The sequence below is a fragment of the Manacus vitellinus genome, unplaced genomic scaffold, assembly GCF_001715985.3.
Source record: "Manacus vitellinus isolate BGI_N305 unplaced genomic scaffold, ASM171598v3 scaffold_8_pilon, whole genome shotgun sequence".
Classification (NCBI taxonomy): domain Eukaryota; kingdom Metazoa; phylum Chordata; class Aves; order Passeriformes; family Pipridae; genus Manacus; species Manacus vitellinus.
The window spans coordinates 8,924,453-8,951,356 of record NW_021940864.1 but is presented as its reverse complement, the minus strand read 5'-3'; the positions used below and the strand labels follow the sequence as shown (position 1 = coordinate 8,951,356).

The following is a 26,904-nucleotide window of genomic DNA, read 5'->3' as shown; positions in this document are numbered from 1 at the left end:
GAATATAACAGCAGCCAGGGAGGGATATTGTTTATCATATTCATGCATAATATTATGCTATGACATAGAGAACCAGAGCATGAATTTTAAATTCATCCTGCTGCCCCCTCCTTATGCCACTGGGAGCTGAAGCATCAAAAGAGACAGAGCATCTGCAGAAGTACCCAAATTAGGAACATTTTATTCTATTTCCTTAACAGTTCTTTCTGCTGGATTTGGAAGGACAGATAAGTACACAAGATGCCTGGTTTGGGGCACACATATGGAAGCTGTGGTCACCAGACAAGCCAAGCTCAGCTCCTAGAAACATACTATTGGACCTGAATGCCCTCAGACATATGTAAATGGTTTGATTTTTCAAAAGCTTGTGAGCTTTTTCCTCACCACTGGGTTCCTCCAGAGCACTAAGCAAAATACAAACAAATAAGCAGAACAAAAATCCAAATCCACTCTGCTTTCTTTTCATACTTTCAGAAAGCAGGAAAATGCATGAATTTTTTCTTTGTTTGGGGATTTTATTATTTTTACTACTTCAAAGGTAAAACAGAAAAAAAGTCTGCGTTTAACAGATCAAGGTCATCAAATTTCCATTAATATAACACTTGATTCCCATGACAAAAGGAAGGTCTGCACATGTTAAGATTCCTCATTTAGGCTGAAACTACCTTAAAAGCCTAATGCTAAGACAACCCCTTTACTTTCAAAACAAAACCAAAAAAGCACCTTTTGACCAAAGCATCTGAATGGTTATTGCAGAAGAAGAATATTCAAACAACATCCAAGCTCTCTTCTCACCTTCATTTCCATCCTAAAATCCTGTAGGTTCCTGCATTTCAACATTTTTTCTTTCTTCAGAAGATCAAAAAAGCGCATATATATATATATATATTCATTGTTATACCAATGTCTATTAATTCACAAAAAGTCATGGTTTATAGTCAAGTATCTATTTCAGATTTAGAGTTTAGGAGTTGGCAAGGAGTAAATTCAGTCTCCACGTTGCAACTTAGTAGCTCAGGTTTGATTCCTAACAACTACATCAGCGTAAGGATCCCCAACAAACAAGAACAACAACGAATATGTTTAGAAAACTTCTTGGAATATACAGTAGTATTTTAAATCTAACTAGTTATTGATCTAGTACATTACAAACTCTTTTCTGCTCTAGACCATTTAGATACTTCATTCGTTTCAGACCTCAATTCTGAAAACAAGAACTACAGCATACACTTTTCTTTCTGTGACTGCAGTTGTACTCCTCCACAGCACTGCGTCAAGTACGTGTAAGTCAGTAAGTGATAAGCACCCCTAATATTTCTGTCATTGCTCACAGGGGCACCGAAAACTTTAAATACTTTTTATTTTAAATTCATTGCAGTTTTAACAGAACCCTATTTCTCATACTTGAATGTATTTTTTAAAAAATAAACAGTCCAGATGCTCAACTACACAGCCTCTACATCTGCTGCTTCTGTATTTAGATATCTGGTTCCTCGGTTACTGGCAAAACCAACAATCCATATCCTAGAGCTACCAGGGTTTTATTTAGATAACTATGTTACATAAAGTGGCAGGAAAGGAATTAAAGATCATTCAAAGAAAATCAAGAGTTCCCACTATGTTATGTGATACTTAACTTGACATCCTTGCAAAGAAGGAATAAAATGCTAGCGCTGAAACCAAACCTCCCACCCATCTCGGCAAACACATTTCAGACTCTCCCTGCCCTCAGATCCATGGGGGCTGGAGAGGCGTGCAGGCAGAGGGGCAGCAGGCATCAAGGGGGGCTTTGCTGTCAGCCCCCTCACCACCGGCTCCATGCCCTGCCACCCACCTCAAGCTGGCACAGCTGCCAGGGTGGTGGCATCCTCAGCTGGGTCAGACACACACCTGGCCAGCAGCCAAAGAGCCACAGCTGAAGAAACAGACAAGCCCAACAGCAGTGCATGGGATCAGCCCCTTTGGTGGCCATACAGACCCACAAAAACAAATTGTACCTTGTGCTTAATATCACATTTCCCAACTATAAGCAAATCCACAACTTTCCACCCACACGTTCTCCACAGTTTACCTACCCAACAGTTTTCTGGTATGGAAATTGACCTGTGTGATTACTAATTTCCAAGAAGCCACCGCAACAGAGGAAGGCACTTACCCTCATCATGATTTCTCTTTCTATAATGCTGTCCTCAATAGAAAACATTTCAGACACAGGCCTTTCCTTGACTGGTTCTTTCTTGACCCGCTCCTTCACACTGGTGAGGTCCGGCTCTGAGATAGAGGGCCCAAGTGACGACCCATTTATTGCCACTTGATCAGTTCGAGACACACTGATGGCTTTGGAAGGCCCCGGCCTCATGGCCTTGGCCCTGGCTACAGCCACAGAAATGCTAACGTGGTCCTGCCTCAGGGCTCCATTGCTGACACTTTTACGAGGCCCAGGATACTCCGGAGGAGGTTTATTTGGTATTCTAGCCAAGGCAGCTTGCAGCTGAGCACTGTACTCCATGTTCTCATGAAGGGCTGTTATCTGTGACACAGATTCTTGGGTTTCTTCTTCATCTTCACTTTCACTGCTGTGTATCAGCATCGTGGCATCAGAAAATGTCTTTTTGTGATGATAATGAGGAACTTGCTGAACTTCGTGCCCCATCTGAACCGATTCTTCCGGCTGCACCTGCTCCCGCAAAGTGTTCCTGCGTGGCAGAGGGGCGTTTAAAGTTTTTAGCGCCATGGCTTCTATACCACGCACCATGTTGCTGATGACCTCCAAACTGTGGCGCTTGTTCACCGCTGCATGGTGCTTCACCGCCATGAGGGGCTCGCTGACCTCCTGCAGCGACTGGCGGACAACCGGAGAGCTGTCCTCTTGGAAGGTCTTTACTGAGAGCTGGACTTTACGAGTGACCAGGTCAGGGCTGCTCCCGCTGACATACTTGTGCCGGTGGCTTGCCAGGTCCGGTGTGCTTGTAGCAGGACGTGGGCGCGGGTACGGAGGTGGGGGTCTGAAGAGATAGTTCTTTAACATGTGAGCGGTGTTGTAACTCTGGCTGCTCTGCAGCTGCATGTTGGCCAGTTCGGGGGTGCTGACAGTGTGGGATATGGCACTGGCTGCTGCTTTATTTTGAGCAGTATTATTAGGGTTCATTTGTTCAGAGGGGGCAACAGGCTTGTTATAGCCACCACCCTGGGGCCCGTATGTAATTGTGTAAGGATGTCTCTCTCGAATCTCAGGCTGACTGTAAACTAGGTCTTCTGGCTGGTTATAAGCATGTGTGTTTCCAATATTGAGATTCCGCAAAGACTGACTTTGGCTATCCATCTGAATCACCCCCCTCTTCATTTGCCTCATGACGGTTTCATAGTCTGGAGTTGGTCGGTAAGATGGTACTATGATTGCACTATGTCTGTGGCTGGGGATATAGTCTGCTCTCATGATGTCACTTCCAGGGATGCTCAGATTTGAGGACATTGGAGACGCCTGGATGAAGTTCTGTGAGCGATTGAGGGAGTTCATGCTGTGGGCACTACATACGCTCCCATTGGGTCCATTACCATTCAAGTAGCTGAAGTCCATTGGACACCTATCCAAACTGGTCTGAGACCTACAGTAGAAGGTTTCTTCATTTCCATGAAAAATGCTATCTGTGTAGAGCAGAGACATAAATGTTGACAATTTTAACACACAAGAACTCATTCAATCTTAACAAAACCTCAAATGCAGCCTGCACTAGTGAATACAGAGACAGCTGAGTGTACAAGTGCAGGGAGCATGTGGTCTTGAGTCATTGAAATATAACTAAAACAAAGCTACTAAGGTAAACCTCACAACAGCAAAATATGGTAGTTCAGATCCTTGTGGGAGACATGAAAGGGGAAAGAGAGGAAGCGTTTTTGCCTGAGGTGGCAAGGAATAATAAAGGGGCATCTCTCCCTCAGCATCCTGGAAGGGTTCACTGCTGCTGACACCTTAAAAATCCAGTGCTGCTAGCATATGGTTAACCTAAAAAGTTCTCTTATCTTTTCTGTTGATACGCTGCTGTCTGTGATTCAAAGTAGTAGAGGACTGTGGAATTGGAAATCCTACTTCTGACTAATCAACAGTTTTGAGGATCTGAAGTATGATATCAGTTGGGTAATCAAAGCTCAGGGGAAAAAAACAAACAAAAAAAAAAAAACCAAAAAAACCCCAAACCCAAACCAAACAGCAAACCACCCTACAGAGGTGCTATAGAATATTAATAATTCAGCAAAGCATATTTGTGAGGAAATCTAATAGTAAAGACCATATCCTGGATCACAACTTTACTTCAAGACTATCCATGTTGAAAATCTTGTAACAGCTCCCCAGACTCTGAAATCGGATAGTTCTCTGACAATATAGCAAAGTCTGTGGTAAAACTAAGGGAACTTGACAATTCTTCTAAAATTGAGAATATCCTTCAGAGCCTCACCTTCAAAGTAAACAGTAGTAGCTGCTAAATCAAGTCTACTGTATGCAAGGAACTATAGTGAATGTCTCCCCTTAAAACTTATCAAATTCTACCTTAAAATTAGTCAGACCACCGCAACTCCAAAACACTATCAGGTATGACACAGAATTTCTCTGCTGGTGAGAGCACTTCAACTGTACCTCTCATGAACTGCAAAGAACATTAACCTAACAGACCTGGCTACGTATATTCCAGAAACTGGGGTAGATAAGGGTGTCAGACTGAAGTTGTTTAGGGGTTAGGCTCCATTTCCAGACTTGATCGAAGTAACCTGGTACAATCTCTTAAAGAATTTATTTGTCACACAGGGGCATAAAAATAGTTAACCCTCCTTACGTTTGTAAGGCTAACAATGCAGGCAGATGTTGGTGAAAAACTAGCAGAAAAGATTATCTAAAGATATCGTTTCATGGACAGGATGCTATGATTTCTCCTACAGTAAGATATTGGCTTTATCCTTTTCCCTCACTTGGTTTCTCTCCCTGGCCCCAGCTGGCACTGCCTTTGAGTACAGCCATCATACTCCCTCTTTAGAAATTATTTTTTCAGCTCACTGAGCTGGAATACCAAGTTTAAGGTCCATATAATCATGCACAGATATTTTAGAGAAATTTGAAAACTGAAATTGGACTTTAAACAGAAGACTTACTGCATCATTAACTATAAAACTGCTTGTTCTCTTGCAGCAGCAGCTCCCATTTGACCATGATGGCATTGTAAATCTAGACATAAGGGTTAGGAGCTTCTTTGCATATGCATAAAATTGAAGTCCATTAAAGGAAAAATTTACGCTCCAAGTACCTTGTGAATTATGTGTTTCAGTGTAGTGTTCTCCACACTGGACATGCATAGGAGGCAGTATAAAAGGATGTTGTCTTGGCTGAAATAAAAGCACAAAGAAAAAAAAAAAGAAGTATTAGAACTTCATTCGCTACCATTTCTGCAACGGAAACAGGAAAAATGGTCCTATGCCTTTTCCACTGAATACTGCTCTTTCTTACCCAGTCAAAGGCACATGGCTTGGCAGTTCTTTATAGAACAGAAAATAACTTTTTGTAAATTTCTTGCTAAATTTTGTTATAGAGCCCAAAGCCAACCAGTTAAGACTCCTTTAAGCTCAACCACTTCAAAAAACAGCAGCCACACTTTCAGCTCTTTAAAGTTTTTCAAACTTTTATTAAAAGCCCTTGCCCTTGAAGAATTAAACCCAAACAAGACAGACACCTAATCAGGACAAAAACAGGAGACAGAACAAATTCAAGGACCTAGAACACTGTTATACAAGCAATAGACCACAGATGGACTTAAAATAACTCTGCAAATTACATGAACATCAGATCCCCTAGCTAAAGAATTAGAGCGTTCTGCACTGTAACAAGTTTTTTAAGTCTCAGAGGGTGTGATTCAGCATTAAATCAACAGGATTATTTGCAGAAAAATAAATCAGAGCTGATGCCATATTGACCAGCTTTGTCCATTGGTAAACCAATGTGTTTGGCAATCGCATTTTGCAACCTGCACTGCTATGTCCTGCCTGATGTCACTGAGCAAAGTTTACGAAAACATATTTCAATTTATGGAGTAAGCAGAAGGAGAAGGAAGGCACTGCTTTCTCATGAATGTATCTTCCTTAACAGCAGAATAAGGGCTTTTTATCCAGGTTGATTCAAGTAGTTCAAGCTATTAAGGAATACCGTGAATGCCCCAGGCAAAAAAACTCACCAAATAATCTACCTTTGTGTGCACACACACTAAATGAGCATAATGTAAGTTTGCTGGTGAAGAGGGGTGGGGAAGGGGTTAAATTCACATTTTCTGTGTAACTGGTGAGAAGGAATGAGAATCAAAGGTACTGAGCTCACATATGAATCCTTGCATTAAAAAAGCGCTGTGTTAAGCCAGAACTGGAAAACGACAATATTTCTGCTACAACAATCACTTCTGATTGTACTCTTGCTGAACAATATGGGCCAAGGAGCCTGCTGTTGACAACCTTAGTAGAGGAGCTGAGTCTGGAACTAAGCAAGATGTTGGAAAACCTAACAAATGGAGGGCAAAGGAAAAGTGCAAGGAAAGAGAAGTGACTTCAGATGTATACATCTGAAGCAGACAGTTTTCTTTGTGATAGATGTTACGAAAGGTATCTGTAAGAAATTGGGGAATTTTTTTTGAAGGCCCATCTGCCTCTTCTGATAAAAGAGAAGAACCCTAAGGTCTGCAGAATGTCAATATCCAAATTAAGGATCACTTGGATTTTTTTTTAAATCAGGTAATTAAACATACCATCATATTAAGATCATCTACACAGAGGGGGGTTTTGCTGGAAAACCAGCACCACTGGGTAGCCTGACAGGAAAAAAGAGACACCATAAAATGATTCTAAAGTAGTAGTTAAAAAAATACAGGTTCAGCATGATGCCAAAACCATATAAAGGGCCTTAATCTGAAAGTAATGAACATGATCCCTAGTGAAGTGGCAGTGCCTCACCTCAAAGACTCCACTTCACTTCCCATTTCTGCCTATTGATTTATTGCCATACAAGACAAATGAATAGGTAGGTGTATGAAGGTATGTACAGTGCTGACAACAGTCAGGAGGGCTTTTTTTTTCCTCTTCTAAAGAGAACTGTTCCAACAAGTTAACAGAACAATTACGAAAAAGGCGGTTGAAAGTTCATCGTGAGCAGGCAGCAGCCCAGTTCATTTTTCAGTTGATGAGTCCACATTCCTCCTTTTGATCTTCCTGAGATTTCAGGGTTTTTAAACTTGTTGCATGCTTATGTTCAAAACAAAGTGGCAGCAGGATTTGAAGCAGATTTCCATTTTTCATATATAAATATAGAAAGCAGTTCACTTTTTCCCCTTGTGATATATCTGAGGCCACAGCATAAGAATGCAAAGCACATTTCCTTTAGCTTTTCCTAGTTATTTTCAGGGACCAAGCTAGTAGATACCAAGAATACTGTAACTATGCCTCCAAGAACACAATATATAGCCCGTGTATCACATCATGACACCTTAGAAGCACGCTAAGAATGGAAGGACAAAGAAATCTGGAAACGGCTACCACAGCTTTCCTGCCAGTGGCTAGGAAACACAGAATGCACCTTTTAGATCTATTGGCCTGTATATATATTCACACAAGCAGATGACCTCTGTTGCAGTCTGCAATGATAAAACTACCCTAATATCAGTACCCGCTTAAGCTTAATTTTGGAAACTTTTCACAAGCCATAACCATGCTGTGAGGATATATCAAGAAAACACTTCTGCCCACATGAGCTTTCTGCCATGCAGAAATAGGCTAACAGAGTTTTCATTCTGGAAAGGCCTACAAAGCAGGTATAACCTATATGAGACATGAAAAGTGGCAACCTGCATAGAGATAATATTGCCCTCTGTCTAAGGAACCAGCAGTGCCACTGGTACAGAAACTCACAATCTGTTAAATAAGAGCAAGAAATACTGACACACTAGATGCTAGAATTTAATAAAAAAAAAAAGAGCATTTTTAGAACTGATTGTGGCGGGGGGGGGAAGAGAGACTCTCGTGTGATTTTTTTGGTAAAGATTTCATGAAAAAGTTACCCAGTTTTGTCAGATTTCTAGCTTTTCTGGAGTTTAGTTAAATGGAAATAAGTACGATTTAAGAAAAGCTCTGAATTCCAATCCTTACTGAGTATATTAGCTTAACTTAAATTAACAGTAACTTCACACAGAAAATAGGCTCCTAACCCAAGAAGCTGGTAAATTGTAAGTAGTCTTTACACAAAAACATGAGGAATTGAAAAAACGTGAAATGTAACATTATGTAAGGGCTGGGTTTTGATGCATACAGCACAGGACACTTCAAATTCTTTCTAGAGGATATCTACATATTGAAATAACCTCAATCCAGTAGAAAAGATGTTCAGTTTCTGCAGGGCAAATGAAAATATAACGCCTTGAAGACTGTAATTTTAAATACTCAGTGGTGATATTATCCAGTTAAACTAATCAACCTGGGCAGCCACACCCTTGAAACTCATTCCAATCATATTGCCTAAAAGAAGTGAGCTAACGTGCTTATTTGAAATTTAGAAAGTACTTCATCCTACACAATGCCTCATCCCATCAGAAGTTATATAGACATTCTGAAAGGTCTCACTGTGGCACATACCAAAGATGACCTACTCCAGGTGGGCCGTCGTCGGATAGGGGGAGGAGAACTTGATTGTCTGTGGAAGAAAAAGAGAAATAATAGAAACTACAACACTTCAATTCTGAGTCAAGAATAAACAGGTAAAACAAGACATGAACAATCTGTAAGTATTGCTTATTAATGAGATTTTTAGATACACGAATAAATGAAAATAATTCAGGTTCTTCTCTAAACATGGGTAGTATTCCAGTTCCAAACTATACATGCCTTCTGTTCATTATCCCGTTTGGCTTACTTGGAAACAAGAGAAAGAATGATTCATTTTTTAAACCAGAATTTAACAAACAAGTCTCTTAAGCAATAAAAACTGAACATGGCACACAGGCAGTCTCGGATGACTTAAGGTAAACATTTAAAACAGTGACAATTTTATGAAATTGATAGCAATCACTCGAGCAATGCACATAGATCAGGAAAAAACAGAAAAAGCAACTTTTAGACAATACTAGCAGAGCCACATACAATGTTAAAGTAGCCAGGTGCAGTGGAAGGAACAAGGAGTGTAGGAGATAAAAAATATGAGAAAGGGAAAGAAACAAATTGAAGGAGGTAGAAATATAGTGCTTACGTGAAGAGAGGAAAGGTGGAATTTGTCCTCTTACAGTTTCTGATCTGGTGAATGATGTTATGTGCGATTAGAGGAAAGGCACACAGGAAAACAAACAACTCATTTTAACACAGAGAGCAGGAAAATTATTTGGCTAGAAAACACACATTGGCATAGACTGTCATCAATATCTGTGGCTCTAACACCGAAGCTTATATCACATGAGACTGTGGTAAGGAGAGCAGTTCTAATGACAAAAACACATTTAAATTCTAGTTATTTCACTCAGTGACCTCGTGACATTCCTTATCTTCATTAGTTTGCGAGTTGCATATGAAGCTGCTACATACACCCAGTTTGTGGTACCCATATGCTTAGGGCTTAGTGATTAGAAAGAAACATGTTCAAAAGCTATTGCTTCTGCAGTCTGTATTATGACTGGTAAAAAAATAGTTCTCCCTGTTTATCCCAATATACAGTGTCAAAGGGGAAATATCCCAAGATGACAGATTATGGTATTTTGTTTTCTCTTGACTGTCACGGGGGAGACAATCAGGATCTTCCTTTGAATTCAATCTCTTTGGGACCATTAAAATTGAATTTAGTATTGGACTACTGAAATCCATTATATGCTGCTAAGAAATATCTTTTCTGGTCTTCCACTCACCTCTCAAGAACTGTAAGCACCATGTGAAATCTAATCAACATCTCTTTTCTGTAACTGAAAAGATCACTCAAAACAATTCGCCTCATTGGACTCTCCTATGCTTTAACTCCCCATATGTTAATATAATGTGTGCACACGTAATATTAGAAAGCTAGACCTTCCAATCTTCTCTTCATCATTTTGGCTTTATTTTCCAACAGATGGCATTACCCAGTCGAACAGATGGGAAGTCCAGGTCTAACTAGAGTTGTTGATAGAGATGAGACTTCTTCATATCTTTCCAGCTAACTAAGATGATAAGTTTTGCAAGAATTCAATGTTCTGTGCTATACACACCCAGCACATCATGAAAACTTCTCAAAACTCTAATATTTTGAAAGCTAAATTTATCTCAACATAAAAAAATGTGTGCTGGTGTAAATGAAACAACTAACAAACAGACATTTGACTTAAAGCTAAAGCCTAATGAATCCTCCTTCAGAGTCCACCCGTGTGAGAGGACTAGCTCAAAGCCAGTTCCTAAGAAAGTGCTCAAAGTAGAGCCTAAGGGAGACTTCAGGTTTAGACTTACAATCTCTGCTGCGCTGTGCTAGTACAGCTACACAGATTAACGTGCCCAGGTGTCCTCCCTTTCTTGGGACACATAAGAGGCAGATAAATTATACTGCCCAAATTAGAAGATGACAACCTTTCCACAGCCCTTAGCTGCTAGATAAGCAGTGCATCTACTACTGCAACTCGCATTTTGACATGATAACATATGTCACCTTTCACTCCAGTTTATACTAATACTCTGAGTTATAAACAGCAGAGACCAAGGCCTTCAACTCAAGATTCTCTGTAGGATTTGGCTGCTTGGGGAGCATCAAAGCCTCACAAGGCTCAGAATGAAATTTCATTTCCAATTGTCTGTTCTTGCTGTTGGTTAAAACAAAACAAGAAAAAAAGGTTAAGGGGAAAAGAATACCTGATATAAGTGACTAGGAAAAAAAAAAACAAAAAACAACAAAACCAAACAAAACCAGACATGCCAAAACTCAGATCAATTCCAAAGCAGGGTGTCAGGAAACAACTCTGAAGAAAGAATACTCACTCTGTGCAGATTTTGTTCTGTTTGTAAAACTTGTGTCTTGATGCAAACAGGCGTGAAATATATTTGGCATTTTCAAGATCGTCCTTTAAAGACAAGAAGAAAATAGGGGGGAAAAAAAATTTATTTTGTTACTCTTACCAAGAAGTGACAAGAAGTGACTCTTACAAAGAAGAGTTTAAAAAAATCCAATTGCAGGAATGCTTGGTAAGATCCCCCATGTACAGAATGTGTCTGCCAAGAACATGTCTAGTGCCCTCAAGAGCATTCAAGGCATTAGATTACTGAAATACAGTGGCGTGCCTTTACATGCTGCCACTTCGCGGCTAAGTCACGGTAGGAGGGACAACAACAAAAAAATGGCTCAAGCTTGCTGGTCCAGTTTCTATACTGGCCTTGGTTCAGGGAGATGTGGAGTGATTTTAAATAGCACAGAACAGCAGCGTAGCCCTCTGAGTTCCAGTATGAGCACACATGGTGGCTTATGCCCAGTTTCTACAACTGCTTATGCTGCTGTACTTATGCCATCCAAAAAGCACTTCAGTTTTTTGCAGACTTCCCAGCACACTATATTTCAGGATGCTTGGAATAGAATACTCATATTGTTACCTAAATGAAGTTAATTTCACACTCTGTATAAAGTAAAATGTGAACTGTAAGGGGGGTGGTGTTATGCAAGTGAGCCTCTCTAGGAAAGTGGAATTTTAAAAGTTTATTTTTACATAAGTAGCTTTCTTGATGACACTGATCAGATCCTTTCCTTACCGTGTGAAAGAGCACATTCTCTTCTTTGTTGATCAACTCTAGAACAATCAAAGACTTGTTATGTGATATATTCCCAATGTCATTCCACCTGTAGAGTAAAAAAAATGCAGTAGTTTGCCAACACATACATTCAAACATTTCACAAACACATTAAGAATGCCTTAGTCAACATCAATCTCATTTTATGGGAAAGCTTTTCAGTAGCTCTTTGGTGAAGAAACATGGTCAGGAAAATAAGGAAGTCATGTTCTGATTAAAAATGAAAGGATATTCAGCTCTTAACCCGAAGTAGGAGAGTTAAAAGAAGACTCACAATAGAAGACAGATCAAAAATACATTAATAATAAACATTTTACTGAACTGTGGCATTTTTTAACTGATTGTTTTTAGCCACGTGTAATAGAATTATTTTTTTAAGTGCCATTCCTCTCCAAATGCTGTTTCCAAGTTTCATTAGGTGCCAATTCTTGCTAAAGAAGGTTAAGTTGACAACATGGTTATGTAGGCTATGCATACCATGCTAATACTCTGGTTTTATGTTTGCAATCTTTTCTTTTTTTTCCCCAAGTAATTGTCAGGTTGCCCAAGATCAGAGTTATAATCTTCTTACAAATAGCTGACAGACATTTGCGTACATTGCATGCAATCCATGGGGATGGAAAGGACTTGTTTGTTCTGTTTGCAGCACGCATTCCTCTTCATGTCATGGCAGGATGCTTGAAGTGCATATTTCCAAACAGTAAGAATCCCAGCACCAACTATAATTTTTACATGTAAAGAAACTTTTTGCTTTTGTCACCTGGCCCAGTTAAAGGATTATCTCATTTCTTCTAAAAATTAAATATGCAAAGCATCAGCTATGTGGAAAAGGGAGCCCTAACTACTGAAAGCCCTTTTAAGGCAAAAAAACCCAAACCCGACATTCCAGCTTAAGTCTCATACAAGCCTTAGCTACTGACTGAAAATCAGTGCACCTCAAAAAACACAAATTTTTTGGCTGCACAAAATTCATACTCTAGTAACAGGGACTAGTAAAAATCCACTTCAAGCAAATAGCAACAGTAATGAAAATACCCACTGGAACAGTAGCAAAGAAGAACGAAACTATCATGGAGATTTCTAGCAACATTTTCATACAGAACAAACCCACACAAGAAAGTTAATGGAAAGACTTAAGCGATTCTTAATAACCAAAATAAACCGCAGAAGAAGTGTGACACAGCCAGGACTTTCAAAATTACATGAATGAGAAAGTTCAACTTCTTTTCAGTGGAGCACCTAAATATGGCAACCAGATTTCCAAAAACGTTGAGCTCCTGGGCTGCCTACTGTGAGGTTTAACAGATTTGCATTCAGAAGCATCAAAGAAGCAGACATAAAGACAAGAAAAGAAAAGGAATCAAAGCCTTGTAAAATAGAACAAGATACATGACAGGCAACTACAACTTTCTTGCCATCAAACCCATTCACAGACATCAGAAATTGTTCTTTATCTCATCTCTTATGGCCAAGAGACCGATCCTGAAAACAGCGAGGTGACTACTCCTTAGTTAGAGGATTGGCACTACTAAAGTCACATATGTATGTCAGGAAAAAGTCCCACACATGGACCTCTGGAAAGAAACTCTTTTAAGACAGAAGACCCTAGTTTTTACCTATAAATCACAGTTGTCCTGCCAGTTCTGTTTTTTATGAAGATTCCCATGAAGAAAATACCAAGGTGTATGTCATTTCCATGATTATCCTGCAGAGAAAGGATAATATATTTAGTTTAATAAAGAGACTGGTCAATACATGTATAGGAATGCATGCTGAACTACCAAAGAGAAGCCCTTCTTCAGTATAAATGCAGGACTAACTCTTGACTAACATATATTTTACTGTTTGATTGGACTGATTTTTATTATTTCAAAGCAGTTAACACTTCAGTGGATTCATTCTGTTGATTAATGAAAACAGAAGAAGGCCAAATGAGCTCAAGGTTCTCCTCTATCAAACACCAGGCAGACCACAAACTGGCATTCATTGTATAATACCCAACATCCCCTACCATTGTGATTTTAGCTGTCTAGAGCCCCTGTGAATACCAAAAGCAACAGTCCTTTCACACTCATAGTATTTCTCCAGTCATCTGTTAAAACATGTAGAGATTTCAGAACACCACACCTGGAGATGGAATCCCTCTCAAAAGCTCTACCTTTCATGCTTCCTCCTTTAAGTATTCTTTCACAGCATGTCACCATAAAAAGTACTTGTATATCTATATAGATACATCCTCAATTGACTTTCAATTGTTGAGTTAAATATTCAACTGCATACACCACATAAAAACAACACAAGAACAGTGGACTTTGAGAAGTCCTATTTCTCTCCTATTCCCACCTGTCTCCTTGTGGGCTTCTGTTTGAGAACCATGTGCTCCTGTTCCATTTTGCAATCAGTTTTCTTAAAGCAGCTTATTACTCTTGACAAAGAGGTTTTTCTACATTTTCTACATTTATCAACAAAAACTCACCCTCGGCTGCACTTATAGTAATTGATTCATACTTTAAAGTGGTAAATAGAAATCATGCTATCACAGAGTGTGGTTAAAGAACTGTTAGAAGAAAGAATATGAGAGAAGTTCAAGCAATTTGCATGCACATGCTGTAGAAACCTGCATTTTAATAGCTCAAACTTCAGCTGTTCTCCTGGCCTTGCTTTACTTGATTCTCAGAAGGCAATGATAAAGTATCTGCACCTGTTTGTAACTACTAAGTGTCAGGCCTTCTACAAAGAATGGATACCAATTTTGAAGCCCCAGCCTATGCATTGACTCTCCATGCTGAATATGCCAGCTTCTTCCAGAAGACAGCAGAGAGTCTTCAGTTTAGTCTGATTAGAGGGCAATATATTCTTCTGCCTTCTTGCCAGAAGCAGCTTTAGAAGGCAAAAAGATTCAGAAGATGTTGGGGAAAATGTATGTATTTATACATATATAAATATATATACATATATGTGTGTGTGTGTGTATACACAAATATCTATATAGAAAAAAAGAGAAATGTATTTCTAATAGCATTTTCTACCAGGGAAAAGAGAGAAATCTTTCATTTTTTCCCTTTGAAAGCAGTTTTATTTTTCTCCAAGGCCAGCACGCTGCTCTTTGATACAAGGCTAATATCTTCCCATAACTTGGCAGAGCACCCAGTATACTGTTCATACTTACCTTACTGACATGCGGTAATATCTAATGACATTTCCAACACAGAAATGTCTTTTGCAGTAGTGTGTGGCATTATTCCAAATTAATTTGAGGAAAACATTGATTTCATTCATTGGTAATAAACATCCCAAATTTGTTGTTGTTGGGTTGAAGTTTTTTTGCCTTTCAGCTCCTCCCTTTCAGGCCAATTCTTAGACTGGTGCTAAAGGACCAATTTTGACTTAAGCAGAAAACTTGTTTTGTTTGGTGTGTGGCTGTGCTTATTTTAAAATTCCTAGTTATCTTTAACTAGCAGAAAAACCAGTCAAAGTTCACCACACAGTGGCTGGGTTGGTTCACAAAGAGAAATGGGTCATGTTGGGAACAGCAGTTTTCAGTTTCTCAGCACAACTTTATCATGGCACCATGTGCTCCATAAGGCCAGGCAGTCAGACTATCCATGGCAGAAAGGGGCTTCCAGTGAAGCGAAGGTGACTGCAAATGCAAAATAATCCTTGAAATTCCCCCTTAATTATACATGTGTGGAGGACCTGTGTGCACATCTAAGACACTGAGGAAAGGTGATGTTAATGCTTGGTAAATAGTGACTTAGAAAAATATGAGAAGGTCTCATTTTCCTATCCTGCTAAAGACCAGAGCTGAGGTTCATTTGCCCCAGCCGCTCTCCCACAGACAGCACTCAAAATAAAAGCAAGGAGCATCCCTATTTTCCAAGTGAGAAGGCCCAAGCACATAGCAACCTCTTCCGTGACAAGGATTTTCATGAAAGAGAAGTAACACTACAGACTGCTGCAATGTCCATTCAAACTACTAGCAGTCATTTCACCCTCCAGAAGAGTGAAACAAGTCCTGTCTCTTTTGGACAACATTACAAAGGTTGCTGCAGAGTTCTGCATCATTTGATTCAGAGGTTCCTTTATAATATACACTAACATACCTTCACAGGGAAAATTTCCTGTCCAAACCCATCCAGACGTTCCACTTCATTGATGTACATTAACTCAGCCTCTGCTGCTGTAATGCCACTGCAATTAGATTAACAAAAGGGAGCAAATAGTTCAATATCACACACACATAAAGAAATACTAGTGAAAAAACGGGAATTTCACAAACCACCTGAGAAGACACTTTGGAGATGCTGTGTAGAAATGCACAACACAAAACCAACTTTCAGCACTAGGATCATAATCAGCAAGGGGGGAAATTTTACTAAATGTCACTAAGATAAGGTACAAAGCACAGTTCAAATTACAGGAGGAACAAACTGAACTGACCACATTACTCGACTTCTGTATGCATCAAATCTTTTCCAGGCTTTATCAGGCCATTGCATCAGGTTGTGGATAGTTTTGGATGGCTGACTTGAGCCACAGGCGCCCTAATTTGCCTGAATAGTATATAAGGCCACTGAAGTTTCTTAAAATGACTTAAAAGGAAAGACACACATTTTCAAGTTGGCTGTTCAAAAACACAGGCACTAAATCCAAAAGTTAAACAGATTCTCTTTTGTAGGAGAGAACAAACCAGCTGAAAAGTTTTACACACATGTCTACACATGCTCCTGTCACAGCTCAGGAATTCAGAGAGATTTCAATTCTCAAAAGCAGGTCAGAATAGATTGCAGGTTTAAAGACCTTGCTCCAAAAGAAGGCCACTATTAATTTTTCTCCTCTTTGCTATTCCTTACCACAGCTTACAAACAGAAATATAGGGCCCAGATAAATACCTGAGAGAAAGGAGGTGGAATATGATCTACCTGCTGAAGTGAGGGGAAGTATTTCTTTGTATTGCAGAAATAGCACTAAAGAGCACAGCAGGTGGGAAAACCTTCCTTTCAAGTCTGTGAGTTAACCCAGATCACACAAGCAGCCCATGGTAGAAAGAGAATAGAACCAGGCCTGCTCATGGCCAGCTTGGAAGCTCTCCCTTTGGTTGCATCAAAGGCCAAGGCTTGTTTTGAAGCTCAGACTGAGAATGGCCTAAGACTCAGAGATTGGTATTCATCTTTTAACACCCACTTTGTCATGTAATGGGCAATGCTGCATCCTTCAGATAACATTCCTGTTGCATATGGCATATGGGCACTGCCATTTTTCCCCCAACAGCACTCTAGAGGTTTGGATACATCCACCACCAAAACACCTGGGCAACATGAAAGAAGCCTGCTCACAAAGAAGTTTTTTTTACTGAAGGACTAATGCACGCACTCCTAGTGCATTAACTAGTAACACTATACTATGTCTTCTCCATGAGACTTAAAACCCAATTCCTGTTATTTTCATTTCCATTACACTGGGAGCACGTGCGTCCCCACCTCTCTTGAAAGAGACCTTCGGATCACCCCTGATCAAGTCACGGGGTCTTTCACCATCAGGATTTAAATGAAATCAAAAAGAGAAAGGAGTCTACAACATAGCACAAGTAGTGTTACACACACTCATTAAACCCAAGGGTGCAAATGCTCGTTTATTTGGCATTAAGTTTCTCAGCCATTTTGCGTTTACAAGAGGCAGGTACCCTTTTGTGGTAGATTAATTAAAAATCCAGTGAGACAAAGCATAATAGTAACATGAATATAGGTTAGTTAAACACTGCCAGGAATGCATGGGGGAGGCAGGGAAGTACTACAGGGATGATAAAAAAAAAAAAATCTGAACTTGTAACACATCAAGCTCACCTGTGAGTCCGGTGCTCCTGAGCAACCTTTTGAGTCAGCTCTTCCAAGACAGCTTCATCCTGGTTCCAATCCTGTAAAAATATGAAGTTGCATCAAAAACTACTCAACCAAAGAGAAAGGGGACAAAATGGTACACAGAAATTATGACAGCAGCTATTTTGAGATTGTTTACAGTTCATGCTCTTCTAGGTAGTTACAGAATCTATCACCAATCAAATTTAAAATTCAGAGCATGGGATAATGAAAATGTGCAAGGAGAAGACAAGAGTTCTGATTTTTTTATAACTTTTTTTGGGAGAGTAAAATGATACTGTTAAAAATAGGGATAAGGTGTTTATTATTCCAAAATAGAGAACAGAGTATGGAGCACAGATAAAGAATCTTTTCCTGGATAAGGGCCAAAGAAGTCTTTAAAAACACTTGGAAATCTACAGATTAATATATAGCTTTTAAAACAGTCCAAAATGATACACAGAACACAGATAATGAATTCCTGAGTATTTTTTGTCCCTTCCTCATGTTAAAGTTTTGCTACCTCTTCAAATATGCAATAAAACATACTTTATGCTTGCAAGACATTTCTGAGCAGAAACTTTTATATTCTGCAAATTTAATAAAGTGCGGTAGAAACAATTCTGAAATAATTGGGAGTAAGTTAATAAAGGAAGTCAGCTCATAAATTCAAGGTCAAAAAAAGGAAGCTGGAAAACTTTCTTGCAAAACCTCAAAGTTTTTACATTTATTTAAAAAAAGCCTTAAGGCTGCCTGTAATGTACTTAAATACACTGCTTCTTGCTCAATGGGGCCCTCCCCTCTGATATTTGCTTCTGCCACAAAAAAATGTGAAAGTGGTAGCGTGCTAATGAAAAATGGCATGGTGCATGCCTATGCACAGCTACACACCTGTGGGGTGTACTGTGTACATAACTTTGTTCTTTTCACTGCTGAAGAAATGCCATTTGACACACATTGTAGCCTCACAAGATCAAACAGCACAAACATAGCTGCCCCTCCCTCATCCACAAGTTCACTTTACTAATGAATTTATAGCAACGTTCTCGTTCTATGCCCGGGATTCACTCAAATCCTCCCACTTGCTTAGGGACTAGTTTGTATCTGCAGCACTTAGCAACTGTTACTGAACTTGTAGTGAAATATTTACTATTATATTCTCTACTCCTCCCTAGAAGAGCAAAGACAAGTAGCTAAAGAAATATCTACAGAAACAGCTGATCTAAGAGTAGGCTTCTAAAGGCTGTAGGAAGCAGACACTTTGCCCGTGTTCTTAAATTCAGTAACAGTAGCATGGATGAAATGCAAGATATCACAAAGTGAGCACATGCAAAACAGAAGAGAGCTGATCACACCAGCAGGGAGGCACCTGACTCAGAATCAGAGGTTCTAAGAGATGGGCCCAAAGAATAAAATGCTGAATCACAGAGAAATTAACCACCTGAAAGATCATCTAGAGACCTAAAGCCTCCCCTGCTTTTTTTCAGAACAGAAAAATAGTATCAGTATATCCCTGGCAGTGTTCAAGGCCAGGCTGGATAGTGCATTGAGAAACCTGGTCTAGTGTGAAGTGTCTCTGCCCATGGCAGGGGAGTTGGAACTAGACGGTCTTTAAGGTCCCTTCCAACTCAAACCATTCTATGATTCATTCTATATTGAAAGAACTCTGCAGAAACTCAATAATTTACAAAGTGATACCCTGACAACACATTTCTCTGTATATATTTGCAGCCATCTTCTTTCCCATTAAGGCTCTCATACACAACTTGGTAAGTCATCAACTATGCACAAGATCATCAACTACTTATCAATAGATAAGGTGGCTTACCAGAGAAATCCTGTTCCACTAGTCAGGGTAACAGAAGTTTATTAGTGAAAGGTCAATACTGAAGCCACATTCTATATGTGTATTCTATACAAGGCATATTCATATCTCTGTACATTCATTAATTGCCCTTCTTCCTGCTGAATTTTTCAGGTGGTATCAAACTGTCTACTGGCTCAAAATTTCACTTTCACTTCAGGACACTGTGCAGATGTCACCTTTTTGGACTCAAGAATGGACTGTCCACTGCAGTTCCTGTACAAAGAGCATTGGTAAGCAGGATGAAATGCTTCTGCAAGTGCCTTTCTCAGGCCTTCAAATTACAGTCAGATGAATCATTCTCCCTCTACCGCTCCACTAATTGCAGAGGGAAAACAGATGCCTTAACTTCCAGGCAGCTAAACTCAGGGCACCCCACCCTGCTTCCAAATATTTTTTCCAGTTAGAAAGAATTCCGTGATCTTTTATATTTCATGAAGCTTACACTCAAAACTTATGCTGATGGTCTTATTCACCTAAGATAAAGTCAGCCTTAACTTCAGCAGCATTTTTTTTTTCTTCTCTAATTCATCCTCCCACAGAGGTTCTATGTCATGGACTGCAAGTGCTTGATGTTTGCCACAGAATTTCCAACATCACTAGTGATCTAAACTCCTTCCCTAAGCACTGAAGTTATTCGCTAGTTTCCAATGTAAATTTAAACCAAATTTACAGCACAGTCCCTGGAGAACATTTTGAGAAGACCTGATTCACGCTTCACTTCAGTCCGATAGTCAGCTGATGTAAATGCACATTCTCTTGAAGAAAGGCTGCATGGTTTGCCCTGTGACACAACATTTACTACACCAGCAAACCTTATCTCCCCTTGATATGCCACATTACTAATACCACGGTACTGCTAATATACATCTTTTTAAATAGCTGCAAATTCTTTTTTGATTTGAAGACGTGTTTCTTTTGTTGATGCCTGATCCTAGTGGAAGTTCGACAGGAACTGTAATTGGGTTGACCTTCCATAGCATAGGATCATTCAGCTGCAATCAAGTACAGTGCAGGTTTTGGGGAGCAAAAACTATTTCCTCTACTATTAGTTCAGCGCCAGTGCTTTTACTCTGTTATCAACAAAGCCATCTCTGAGGCATGGAGAAATTATTCATAAAAGACCATAAAAGAGAGGGATAAGGAGCTCACCATAGGAAACAACACATATTCTCGGAGGAAGTCATGAGATTCAAACTGATTATAGTCTCCAAAATCCGCTGGAAAAAAAAACAAACACAGTTACTCATTTGGGCACTTTCCACACATGTTAAGACCACACTCAACCTTGCATAGATGCTCAATTTCAAGTGGGTGAATTCTCTCTGAAGCCACAACCCAGCACAAAGATTTCTGCTTGTGCTTCAGCTTTTAACATGGAGGTCTGAAAATAATAGTGTTGTTACCATAGATCAAATAACAGCCAACAAGTAATTTCTTTCTTTTGATCCCTAATATAATGACCATTTGCAATGCTTAACCATCAGGAGTGCAAGAGTTTCTTTTTCAGTAGCCTTCTTGAACTCAACCCCATTAAAAAAGGCTGAGATTGCTCAGCCTCTTTAAAAATGGTGCTCCCTTTTTTCTTCTCCAACGTTTCCAGCCTTAAACAGGCAAAAATAAGTAAACAAAATTTAACTTATCTCTACCACAATTCTATACAGTTGTACAAAAGAAGCTTAATTTTACAGCCTATAAGGTTAAAATCCAGTAGTCGATTTTATTAAAAACTGTCAACAATCAACATGGGGACAGGTTTATCCTTCTGCAGCCAATGTAACAGTACAGGCACTGTGTCAGCTTAACTGAATGGCACACACTTTTCTACTCACTCTTCTACTTCTCCTACATCTCTTGAACAGGTATTCATCTCCATGCTCACATTCACTTGTATGTCAGGCTAAGGATTCTTGTCTAAATGTCCTTGAAATCATGGAGTTTTGAAAATGCTTCCTTAAAGGCTAAGCTACATTAAAAACTCAAAACAATGCCTGTATTTATCTATCTGTTAAATACACAACAGCTTATATCAAAAGAATATCTTGCCAGGAGGTTTTTATTTTATATTAATTGAACTGCATCAAAGGCCATCTACAAGATTCTCATATTATATAAGATGGAAATCCCCAACATAAATCATATTATCTAAACCTTCTTTCAAAGCTTCTAGACAATTTCACATATCACAGGATGCCAAAAATGCAGTTTCATTTTGTTTCTACCTCAGAGTTATGTTTTAACATAAACAGAAAGAAATCAAAATGGGCATGTAGGTTTAAAAGAAATAAGTATTTCAAATACCTTTGGTTGCATCACATGCAAAGGACAAATGAAGTAATACAATGTCAGGAATAATAAGATTGACTTGCTCTCAAAATTAGAAAAAAGCTCCAAAAACACAGAAACAGATTAAGTATCTATTCAGACCTAACTTACACAGAGGAAAATCTTCATTTACCTAAACTGAAAGATTCATTATGGAATCTTTTACATAAATTTTCCTTTATTAATCAAACATTTCAAGATTTGACAATAAACATTTTTTCCTTAAATTTTTAACCAAGATAAGATACTAAAATGGTATTTCTACTGCTCTAAAAAAGACCATATTAGCCTTATTCTTGACTGAATCTTTAATTTACAGAATCAGATCTTCATGTTTGCTATTTATGTATACACTTCCCCCTTCACACTCAGAGAGCATCCACAGAGCTCGATTATTGAAACTCTACCTTAGGTTCTCATAGTCAGTTGTGGAAAGACAAACATACTTTATTCAAATACAGGACTTCTTCCTCTGCCCATATACATTATATGATCCCACTTTTATTGATGTCCTTAGTAGGCTCAGAGTAAAAATCATGTTGTAAGAAGTAGTTTATTATTAATTTATAACTCACATAACAATTACAGCTATGTGTTTTTTCATACTTCACATAGCACTATACGGCAAAATGAGTTTTTAATTAAAGGCAAAATTAAAGCTGTTGCTGTGCTCTTTGATGTAATTTGCATTTAAAACTAGAGAACGTGAAGCAAATTCATTATTTCAAAGTACTCCGTGGTCAGGGTTGGAAGAATCGGAGTTTTGTTCAGATTCACTTACATGAATTTTACAAATAGGAAAGCTGAACACTGTGATGTGGTCCATCATTCCCTCCCTTAGGGTGTGTTTCATCAACAGCAATCCACCCATGTACTTTTAAATCAATAGAAAACCCAGCTGTTGTGAGTAGGAGTCATAGAAGGCCTTAGTTAGTGCCCAGTCAACATACAGAACAAACCAAAAGAGCCACTGCTGGAAAAAGGCTGTCAGGTCATGTCATCTTACCTTGCACTGCCAAGCCAGCCAGTCGAATTCCCTGCTCAAATGAAGAAATTAATCGGCCATCAAGAACATCCTTTTTCACTTGTAGGTAATATTGGTATCTACAAACAAAAAAAAGAGCATGAATTATAACACCCATATGTTTGCACATTTCCTACAGAAAAAAAGACTGCTGAAAGGAAGAAAAATTCACCCCAAACAGGTCAGGCTGTTAAGTAGCAGTCTGCACCTGGCATCAGAAGCTCCACATTACCAAAACAAATTAATACAATTTCTACATGTACAATGCTTCCAGGTGGATGAAAAGGAAAATAAGAAGTTCTAATTTGTGTTCCCTAGACCACATAGAAGAAACATATCTGCTGGGATTAGTGCTTTCATTTATAGAGGTTACTGAACACAACGCAATCACCAATGCCCAAAAAGGGACTGTTTCATATTTCTTCTGCTCTTTTGCTCCAGTGTCACCATTTTGATTGAAGAAAAACAGTTTTAGCAATATACATTGGTCTGCAGATGTAATTTTAACTGTGGCCCATATAAAGGTCTTTTTAATTACCATCTTTCATGTGTAAGAATGACTTAGACACACAAATCAAGCAAACCCACCTTCTAATATAATGCACTTTCTGATCTGCAGTAGCTAATCACAAGACAAACTGTAATAGCTAACCACACTAACAGAACTCACACATTTGTAATAGAGTAGATTAAGGCAAATAGGAAGCTTTCCACAAAACCCTTAACGAGTCACTGTCCCCATTCATGCATCCCCTTCTCCACTGAACTGGACCAGATCCATAAGTCGGTCAAAGCTGCATGGGTATGGTAGCAGTCCCTTTGGCATATCAAGTTATAGCCCCATGGAGACAGCTTCATTATACAGTTGAGTTACAGCAATATACTGATCTCATGCTAATTAGCTTAAACTTTTGGTGCAGACATATGTAACCAGTCACATCTGAGATGAAACACAACTCCTTCCCCGCTGACACGCAACTCCTCATCAGGTCTGAGCCCAAAGGTCAAGGTACTGTACCAGTGTAGCCACAGTCCACGTGTGCACTCAGCCTCATTCTCCCAACCCCTAGATGCATCTGGGTGGCCCAAGTTATGAACCCCAAAAACCAACAAAGGGGGCTTTTTCAGGCTGTGACCAGGCATGCCAGTCTGGCTGCAGCTGAATCAGGTTAAGAGGTTACTGCATTCTTCAGCTGCATGCATGCTTGCTCCCTAAAATGGAGGGCATCCACTTAAGATGGCATGGTTTTAAAAAATAATTGCTTGAGATAAAATGGGGTAGAAAGAAATGATACACGAGCATACCAGCCAGTCCCAGAGACTGCAACCTCTGTGAGGAAGACAGCAAAGAGCAGCTAAAAGTCTGTGTGCAGTAAACTCCTAACTGGGCCCAACTGCAACCAGCACAGCACATCTGAGCTTACCTTTGAACCTTTTAGCAAAGAAACTGTTCTGCTCTTGTTTTAGAGTGTAAGTTACCTTCCCAGCCCCAACCATAAAGGAGAACCACTACAACATCACCCCTGTTACAGAGACTTCACTGCCTTAACTATACTTGTAAATGTTACCATTTAATTCTGTGTTGAGGCATTAGAAAAATATAATCTCATTTAAAATGCTCAGATTCGGCTTTCACAAAGCCTAATAAAGATCAAAACTTCAGGGGATTTTGAAATTTGATTGAGAGAGGCAATGTAAAAAGCACACGGCTTCTCAGCTTGAGCCCTGTGCTTCAGCCACAAGTTTTACACTTGCTTGGTCTAAGAGACAAACGAGCTTGTTTCCACTTCTTTGCAATGACTAAATCCCAATTCTGAAAACACACATGCTTTCATAAAAGCTTGACATAAGCCACTTTATGAAGTATGCAGGTGAGCAAGCGCTCGCTGAATTTGGTCTTACAAACTTGTAATCCCAAAAGCAGCTATTGGTACCTATGCTAAATATACATGTGAGTTACATATCCTAGTCTAACAAGAAGAGTAAAATCGACATCTGCCATAAAGTTAGAGCTATTGTTACACACGAAGTTTAAGAGACTACACGAAAGTCAAATCAAAGTAAACTCTTACAGTGACATCCTAGATCTACAGAAGTCAAGAATGTCACCAGCTTCCATGACAACGTGCTTTCAACCACAGTGTCCACATAACTATAAACCACAGAAAGAATTACTTAAGTAAGCATATCACAAAAAATACAATGTCAATGTAGTTACTGTAGTATCAAATATTATGACCTAGACTTTCAAAAGAAACATGATGTGGGGGGTTAGTTGCCATTTTAGTTGCCAATACTTTAGGAAAATTAAGACAGTGAACAACACCCACAATCTGAGAAAGACACCCATTTACAGGCAATCTCACTCAATCATCAGGAACAGGTTGTATTTAAAAATCTTAATACGAATATTCTACAATATTACAGAATCACAGAATGGGTTGGGTTGGAAGGAATCTTAAAGATCATCTAATAAGTTCAGAATTTATTATGTATTGCAGATTGATATACAGTAAGAGTTTAAAGGACATATATAATTAGCGCTCTGACATTAACTAACACGTGTATCCATGACGAAAAACCTCATGGAGAAAGCTGTCAGCTTTCACAGGCTAACGCTCTGAAATGCAATCACCCGCTATGGCTGACACCTGTTTCAATGGAAGTGCCAAAATAAACTGAAGATGATTGAGGCAGAAACCCATGGACTGTACCTGCTTCATCTTTGCCCCTGAACAACAGTGACAAGTGACAACCACCTAAGCAGTCCCCAGTATCTCTTTAGGTAGCTAAATAAAGCACGAAATGGGACATGTCCTTTCCCAAGGCATGAACTAGGGTGGCTAATTCCACTGTCAAGGCAGAGAAGGAGTATACCCTGGAGGAAGCTCCACTACAAGGCTCTAATAACTCCACCAGCCACAGATTCATGGCTCAGCCATGCTGCAAAACTGTGGTCAGACTCCCTGCCCAGTCAATGGAGAGAAGCAATTGGCCCATATTCTGTCAGGGATTTGAGGCTCCTCCATCTGAAATTAAGTTAAATGCTGTTATTATGTCAATATGCTAGCTGAGACTGCTCTTTGTTCGCTTGGATTGCAAAAGTAGATTTATAATTTGAGGGAAATCAAACATTTTAAAAATGCTTCAACTATAGATTCACTGAGGAAAGCTGTTCCAGGACAGCAGACAAATCATGCATTTCATAAGCCTTCTAATGAGGTGGTTTAGTTGGGAAAGCAAATGGAAAGTGAACAAAAGATAAGTTTGCAATCTGCACCTCCAAATAATAAAAGACAAAAAATTCAAAATTAAGACTTACAAAGCTTCAGTCACAGAGCCATTTTGGCATATTAGGGGAGTGCAGGGCAGAAAAGACACCGCCATAGCCAAGTGGGCTGAGAGCTGAAATCTCCCACCTTCATTGTCCACTTTGGGTTAAACATTTTTAGCAGAGCCATTGTGTATTCAATATAATAAAAAAGGCTACTGCAGTTTGCCAGCCTGTAGCTAATTCCAAGGGGAATGGGAGTGGACAACAAGTCTAAGCAAAGCCATCATTATAACGATATCATTTCCCACACTCTATTTAGCCAACATACAAAACATTAAAAGTATATTTGCATGTATTGCATCAAAAAGCACACTTTTTATAGAATAAAGAAGCTGCAACTAGACAACTATAAGACAACATCTCAAATCCAAAATAAACCTCTGTATTTTAGCAATCCACACTACATGACAGGAAAAAAAAACAACAAAAAACCCCACAAAACCCCAATAGTATTAGTAAGCAGGAGATAAGGGTACTGGTTTAAAATTTAATTGTAATACTCAGATTCAGATTCTGCTACAGCTGTGTAAATGTAGGGAAACTCCATTTGCCCATACAATCCTGCATAGACCTCCCAAGATCAGGGTTCACGTTTGTTCTCCTGTCACTTCAAAAAGGAACGTGAGTGTTTGTATAGTGTCACTGAATTCATTGTACCCTTCCATCACCACTATTTATCTGATGTAAAACCGCTGTTGCT

General features: G+C 39.2%; 1 protein-coding gene across 1 annotated transcript in view; it reads right to left on the bottom strand.

The window, feature by feature from the left end:
• Positions 1–26,904, bottom strand: part of PTPN14 (protein tyrosine phosphatase non-receptor type 14) — a 72,648-nt gene that overhangs the window by 19,030 nt on the left and 26,714 nt on the right. The window contains exons 3-12 of the mRNA XM_008932940.3: positions 22,853–22,950; positions 20,674–20,741; positions 17,646–17,716; positions 15,906–15,993; positions 13,419–13,507; positions 11,764–11,851; positions 11,002–11,084; positions 8,653–8,710; positions 5,295–5,373; positions 2,156–3,645 (exon numbers count right to left, since the gene is read on the bottom strand). Coding sequence (XP_008931188.2) covers positions 2,156–3,645; positions 5,295–5,373; positions 8,653–8,710; positions 11,002–11,084; positions 11,764–11,851; positions 13,419–13,507; positions 15,906–15,993; positions 17,646–17,716; positions 20,674–20,741; positions 22,853–22,950 — 2,212 coding nt within the window. The remainder of the gene's footprint in view (positions 1–2,155; positions 3,646–5,294; positions 5,374–8,652; positions 8,711–11,001; positions 11,085–11,763; positions 11,852–13,418; positions 13,508–15,905; positions 15,994–17,645; positions 17,717–20,673; positions 20,742–22,852; positions 22,951–26,904) is intronic.